Below are 7365 nucleotides of genomic sequence, written 5' to 3'. Positions count from 1 at the left end.
AGGCGTCTCGTCTCAAGCCTTGGCTTCGCTGCACACTAGCTTCAGACCAGGCCAAACCGCCAAAACCCAAAACAATCCACGCTGTAGGCGCACGTGAAAGCACGGATCGACACGAAACGGACAGGTAAATAAAACTATGGCCCAGGCGCCACCGCGATCGACAGCAGAGCCGTTAACATACAACAGTGTTCACAGCAAGTGAATTGATGAACACTAACAGTATGCATGTTGGGTACTCCTAGCTAGCTAGTACATAATGATACCCGTGCAGATGGATTATTCAGAAATGGATCATCAGAAGCATACAGTGTCTCTTACTGATCACTGCTTTACTAGTACCACGCATGCATGTCCACGTACTAGATATATAGTACTATACCAAACAGAGATCTGCAGAAGCGAGATCGAGGAGTTTCTCGCCCGCGCCGCCCGGGGCCACATGGCAGTGAGGATCAGGCGCACAAGGTCCAGCGGTACGATCCGCCGGTCGTCCATGCGCCAAAAGAGCTGCAAGGAGACGATCAGATCGATCGCATTGTGGCCCGGGCTTGTTCATCGTCCTGCTTGGGGGCCGCAGGCACACACTACCGCGAGCAGCCAAGGGCACGGTGCCAAACGGAAGCGGCCAACAAGCTCTCCCGGCCCCATCGCATCGCGTTCGATCAGTTGATCCGGCATGGACGCATGGTGGGTGGATCGATCACTCACGCCCCGCCCGCGCCGGCGACACCGACTCACACCTGGACTGGACCTCGATCGACCGGCCGGAACGTACGTGCGCCGCCATGGGCCATGCATCGCATCGCATCGTCCGGCCGGCCGGCCGTCCACAAGGAAGCATGCATGCAAGAGATCGAAGCAGAAAGAAAAAGAAAGAAAGCTGGTGGTCGAGCAGGGAGAGGAGTATATGTAAACCCGCTGTAATAAACAAAGCAAGCAGCATGCACACTCGGACCGACCGGACCCTATAGCTAGCTACACCCAGCAGGTGCTGAGACGACGACGACGACGACACACGGTTTCTCATCAGTTCACCACCACCACCACTGCGCGCGCATGCATGCCTGCACCGCACCCGATCGCTACACCATGACACGCATGCACATACCACTGTCTGATCTGTCCTTTACTTTTCTATTTGTCCCCAGCCAGAACCCCCAGCTCTCTCCTCTTGTTCTTCTTCTTCTTGGTTGGTCGACGCATGTAGCCAGCCGGAGGATTTGATTCATCGGAGGTCAGGCGAGGAGCTCGGCCTTCTTGACCTTGGAGATGCTCTCGAGGACGCCGGCCGGGGACACGTGGCCCATCACCGTCACTTTCTTGCTCTCCAGGTCGATGCTGAACGACGTTACCCCTGCAGCATGCAGCAGTAGCGGTGTCATCATCAACATAAACAGGCTGCCACAGGTTATTGAATTGATTATGAGTAGCACTGCCTGCTCTTCTTGGACAAAAAAGAAGCAAAGGCTGTGTACTGCCTGCTCTTCTTGGACAAAAAAGAAGCAAAGGCTGTGTTTAGTTTCAAAAAATTTCTCTCCAAACTTCACTATTCACTTATCACATCAAATTTTTTATCTCATGCATGGAGCATTAAATGTAGATAAATAAAAAATTAATTGCATAGTTTTGATGTACACGACGAGACGAATCTTTTGAGCCTAGTTAGGTCATGGTAGGACAAAAATTACCATAAACAAACGAAAAGTGTTGCAGTGTGCTACAATGTTTAATGTGACTCTTTTTACCACCATTTTACAGATCTAAACACAGCCAAAGAAATGTTACTGCCTGCTTGCCGCGAGCCCGCGACTACGTTCCCCAGGTCTAGTTTCACCAGGGCGGTGATGCATGCCTGAGCCCCGGCCGGCCCGACAGCCACTGCAGACGAGACGTGCCCGGCTGACGAGGCGCATGCATGCAGCCCGGCCTGCACGCAGCAGCCAGCAGCGACCCTATACTATACATATACATTCCGGGCGTATCTGGAGGTGCAGTGCAGGCACGTGGTGAGCCGCTCCTGCGTACGTACGCGCGCCTAATACTCTACGGCCGGCACATACGGCGAGGGGGCCCGAGCCAGTGCCCCACACGCCGCTAGCTCCACCAACGCACCAAGCAGCATGCATGTGAGCCCTGGGCCCGTTTGGTTTCTTGTAGCGCAACGAGAGAATCTTGTATGAATAGAGTAATAAACGAAATTTATTTGCAAAGCCTCTTCACGGACGAGCATAACTTTTCGCGACGAATCTAATGATGGTAATTAATCGATGATTAGCTACAGTAATACTACAATGACCAACTTCTAATTATACGGTCAAAGACCTCGTTAAACGATACTATATAGGAGTATACTCTATGCCTTGCTACTTGCGTTGTTGTACCAGACGCGCGAGATGTTCAATTGTTCATGCACGTGACATGTTCATCAGGCAGCACACGGCCAGCAACAGTCATTACTACCGATCCGTACCACCACTTTCCCTAGCTGATGCTTCCAGATTATCAGAGAGGTTTTGGGAAGCAATGTGCCACGAGTGCATGCGTCTCTTAGATTGGATCCGGCATATATATCCTAGGTAGGGCGTACGCATGCATGCACCCGCTAGGTCCAGGTCACGCACCGCACTGCTGCTGCACGCACTAGCGGGTGGTGGACGGTTGGTTGGCACGTCCACCATGATACCGGTGGACCGCGTCAGGGGGGGGGGGGGGGCTTCCGCCCGTGACGGCGGACGAATCCGCGCGTTTTTGCACAAACGCCCAACAAACCTTTCCGAATTCGTGGCGCAACTGTGCAGTCAGTTACTCCCACTTTTGGAGTCTGATGAATAATTTGCTGCTGCTGGTTTAGCCAGCGAGCCCAGTCCCTCCCCTCCGAACAATAAAACGCTGCTGTGTCTAGATTTGTTCAGTCAATATAAGATTCCTTTTTTAACTTCAAATAACGATACCTACAAAATATCTAATCCTTAAACGAAACCAACTGCATGTTATATGAAAGTAGAACCTACGCACCTTCCATTTTGGAGATGTGCTTCCTGACCTTGCCGGCGCAGCCCTGGCAGTGGATGGCCACCTTCATCACCACCACCTGCATGCCGAGGAGGAATTGAAGCTGCAAATAAATTAACCGCCACTACTTTTCTCCAGCGCAAGCAGACGGGTCTCTCTAGCTAGCGTAGCCGACTGTACATGCGTGTGTCGATCCGGCCGATGGTCCACTGCGAACAGTGGCCTCTGCCGCCGTCTCCAGTCTCTCACTACTCTCTGTCTGCGACGAGGGGGCACTCCATCTGGTTTGGGTTTGGAGGCTTGGAGCCCGGAGCTAGGTAGCTCTCTCCTGTTTTCACTGTGCCCTCATCAGGCTCTCATGTTTTCACTGTGCTCTCAGCAGATCAGCATCGCCAGTGCCCTTTTTTGGCGTAAATGCCGTTGCTGTATCCCGCGCCTGCTACGGTTTGACCCCGCCCACCCCACTCCCGCAATCAATACACTCGCTGCCCGCTGCCCGCTGCGGTTGCCGAGGACTACGTAATTCCCGGGCCCCGCTGGGATAGATAATCTGGTTATTACTCATGGCTGGGCCTGTCTGTCAGCTTTGTTTTCCCTTTTTAATTAATTATTACTACTCCCATTTTTTTACGCCAAGGAATTCATCACCTGCCAACGCACGCCTGTCTGTCTTAGTATGGAGTTGGAATATATGCTGGCCACTGTACTGATGCCTCAAGTTTGGCGTGGATCGGATGGATGTGAATAAAAGAAGATGGGTGAACTTTTGGTGCTAAATAGTACGGTGATCCTTTTTTTTATTTTGAAAACTTAGATGGTGCGGTAATCGGATCACAAGGCTGCTAGCTGTGCTGATTTATTGTGAGAAAAAAACTGCTAACTGACTAGTGCTGGTGCCTGTTGCTGATTTGGTGTAAAAAAATACTGCTGACGGGCTCTAGCAGAACAGAGTGAAAGTATGCTAAGCATGTGCTCGTATATATAGTATCGGTATATCACCGATGCATATATGTATATATTCTAGCGAGTAACTAGTCGTCAAATTAAGGCTCTGTTCATGAAATTTTTTGGGTTTTAATACTATAGCACTTTCATTGTTATTTGTCAATTTATATTCAATTATAAACTAATTAGACTTAAAAAAATTATCTCGTACTAATCAGTTAGACTGTGTTATTAGTTATTTTTTCAACTGTATTTAATTTTCGAGTAAATGCTGCGGAAACGCCACGGTAACCGAAACGAAGGGAAATTAATAAGCGTGACGGGGCTGCCCGGTCGTCAGACGTCAGTTACGTTTCGTACCTGGAGCACCTGGTCGCCGGGCGGGGCCACGGCGGCGGCGGCGCGCTTGGCCGCCGCCGCGAGGTCCTTGGCGGGGGCCTCCTTGCTGGGGCTCTTGGTCACCATGGGCAGCGTCACGGCCACGGGCGCCCGGGCGGCGGGGCGCCGCCTCGCCATCTCCACGCGCGGCTTGCACGACGCGGCGCCGCCGGAGACGACGACGGCGGGCGGCGGCGGCGGAGGGGCCGCCGCGGCGGCCTGTTGCCTGTCCCTGGTGGGCGCCGCGAGCCGGCGCGACGACGCGGAGCGCCGGCCGCCGCCCTCGGCCGCGGTGCTGCCGCCGAGGCGCGCGTACCTGACGTCGTGCAGGGCGCGGGCGGCGCCGTCCCCGGCGGCGCGCCGGGCCACCACCATGGACCGCGCGTCCCCCGGCACGCACACCGCCGTCGCCGCCTGCGACCGGCACAGCATCCCGCCCGCCCTCATCCCCGCCCCGCGCCTTCGCTTCAGCCGTGATCCAAGCGGCAGAGCGAGGTTTCCGTGCCCGCAAACACCTTCCGCGCTTGGCTACTAGCAGCGACGACGAGGGAGGGCACGACAAAGAGAGTGATTTATACAAGCAGAGAGAGAGAGAGAGGAGAGGGCCGAGCTTAAAAAGAAGCGGTGGGATCGGGAAGGACGGGACGGCTGCTGCGAGCGAGAAGAGGGGGAGGAGCCGAGGAGGAGGACAAAGGAGATGGAATCACGGTGGAATTAATGGGAGGGGTTTTGTAAGCCTCTCTGTCTCTCTCCTCCACCTCCTCCCACTCCCTCTCTCTAACCTTTTCGTTCTCGCGCCCGCCGCTTCCGTTGGAGCGTTGCGTCGCCGGCGAGGCAAGATCGGAATTATTGGCCGGGCCGGGCCACCAGATGCATCAACGCACGAGAGCAGGCGCTCTCTCTGCCTCTGTCTGCAGCAGCGCCTCGCTATCTATCTGCTGCGGCAGGTGCGCGCGCCGCGACGACGGCGACAAGGGGTGGTGCGGCCCCGCCTCGGCCTCTCGGTCTCGGCCGGGCACGTATCTGGCGTCACCCCTCGCCGAAGCTGAGGCGTCTTTTACCGCGCTACAGGTTGGCCCCGCTTGCTCGTCTGGAGTGAGTATTCCCTGCTGCAGCAAGGGTTTGGGTTTACACATGTCCACCGGCGGCATGTGACTTCTGCATTGGCAAACAGAAATGATGCAGCAGATTTGGGGGTGGGTCTCGCCGTGACGCCCTCCACCGCTCCACCTCGTGGCAGGGATCTGATGAAGACTTCTTCCTTGGGATTCTTGTCCTTGCTAGAGGTCGGAGAAGAGCACGGCTGGTCTTGCGCAAGAATGCCTCTCCGCTCATGATGTTCAGGCCTCGTGATTTTCTTTTTCAGAAAAGTCAATAACATGCAACGCAAGCCTATGTAATTCCTGGAGAGTTGCACTAGCCTTTGTAGTTCGATTCTAGGAGTCAATCAAACACACCGAGGAAGAATGTTGAGAAATGCAAATTGATTAGGAAACTTGATGATAGAAAGAAACAGCAAAATTAAAGCGGGTCCCCGCTTTGTCTTGCCTTACCGCAGCTTTGTTTTAGTACAACTAATTAAATCTTAAAAGGGGGATGTACATACCCAGCTTTGTTTTAGTACAACTAATTAAATCTTAAAAGGGGGATGTACACTACAATATAGTTTCATAATGGACATGCCTAATAATAATGGGACCTGCTATTTAACCATGTGTGCCCAACAGCCCAAGCAACCTTGCTTGAGCTTGAGTTCCCATGGGGCTCCTTAGTCATTTTTTTGTTTTTGACACGAAGTGAATCTACGTAGAAATCCCCTCGCCACCTAGAGGTCTTGTACTGTATGTATTTAATAGGTGGAAAAGGGATGACTCAAGTCAAGTCAAGCCAAACCAAACCATTACGACCTGCCAACTTTTGGAACAATGTGTTTGATAGGTGGAAAACAAATGACTCACTACTATCATCCCTTTTCCGGTCTCTAGAGATGCCATGGACAGATAAGTACGTATTCAATTCTTATTAGAAGAGCAATACATGTTGCCATTTGCTTCTAGGAGGAAATGAGAGAGAACGCACAGCTCCAAACATACCGGGTGTCATTGCTGTTGGTCGCAGTGACTATTTCTGTACGTACCCACGTCATTCGAGTGTAGCAAAATGCAAATTGGTAGGTAAAACTTGATGACGAGAACAAAAACTATTCCCTTTGTATTTGCCTTATTCCTCATCCGCATAATAAACGACAATGTGTGCCGAAAGAAAACTTTAGGACCAGAAAGTATGCCTCACGACACGCGCGAGTCGTGATTGCTCCGTCCCATATATACACGTTTAATTTTCTAATCCGCCGTTCGCGCGCGCGCGCGCACGCACCCACGGCATGCTTGTTTGCTTGAAGCTGCCTGGCCCAGGCAGCGAGCCCAAGCGTCCAATTTTGGTGGCCTGGGTCAGGATCGCTGCCTGGCAGGCTGCATCCAAACAAGCCACGTCCGTCGTCGTATCTCTATCTAGCTCTCGTCGCCGGCCGATCGATGGTCGCTCGCTGCAAGCAGTGCGCCGCCTCCACGTACGCCTCTGCGTGTACGTACGTGCTCTCGCTTAGCTTCATTCTCTACCAGCTCGACCGTGGTCAGATCCATCATGCATGCATTGTGTCAAATCAGATCAGATCTAGGCATGCATCTCTCGATTACGTACGTACTACTCACGTGTCCCGTACGTGTACTCTCGCTGCTACTGACTCGTTCGAGACCTAGCTGTAGCTAGATCTAGATAGATAGATACTACTCTCGCCATCTCTCTCTCTCTCTCTCTCTCTCTCTCTCTGCATCCGCAATCTGCATGCATGCACGCACAGCAGCTACTTGTACGCCCACTTTGCTACGAGCGAGTGTGACGCGAGGTCAGATGGGCATGCAGCAGCAGGAGCCGCGATGGCGACGGAGGAGGAGGCCTGGCCTGGGCCACCCGCGAGAACTCAGAGCTCGTCGTTCCCGGCAGGGCATTCACTCGCAACTGTATGTGCGC

The 7365-nt window shown here is 53.2% G+C and overlaps 1 protein-coding gene across 1 annotated transcript; it reads right to left on the bottom strand.

Moving 5' to 3' along the window:
* Window positions 1–861: 861 nt before the first annotated feature.
* LOC120712291 (protein SODIUM POTASSIUM ROOT DEFECTIVE 2-like) lies at window positions 862–5275 on the bottom strand. The gene is made up of 3 exons (XM_039998052.1): window positions 4318–5275; window positions 3016–3091; window positions 862–1354 (listed from the first exon to the last, which is right to left on the bottom strand). Exons 1-3 carry the CDS (start codon window positions 4780–4782, stop codon window positions 1236–1238), a joined length of 660 nt encoding a protein of 219 aa, XP_039853986.1. The 5' UTR covers window positions 4783–5275; the 3' UTR covers window positions 862–1235.
* Between the last annotated feature and the right edge of the window lie 2090 nt (window positions 5276–7365).

The sequence above is a fragment of the Panicum virgatum genome, chromosome 6K (assembly GCF_016808335.1).
Source record: "Panicum virgatum strain AP13 chromosome 6K, P.virgatum_v5, whole genome shotgun sequence".
In the NCBI taxonomy this organism is placed as follows: domain Eukaryota; kingdom Viridiplantae; phylum Streptophyta; class Magnoliopsida; order Poales; family Poaceae; genus Panicum; species Panicum virgatum.
The sequence above is the reverse complement of the archived record's forward strand: the minus strand, read 5'-3'. Positions and strand labels throughout refer to the sequence as shown.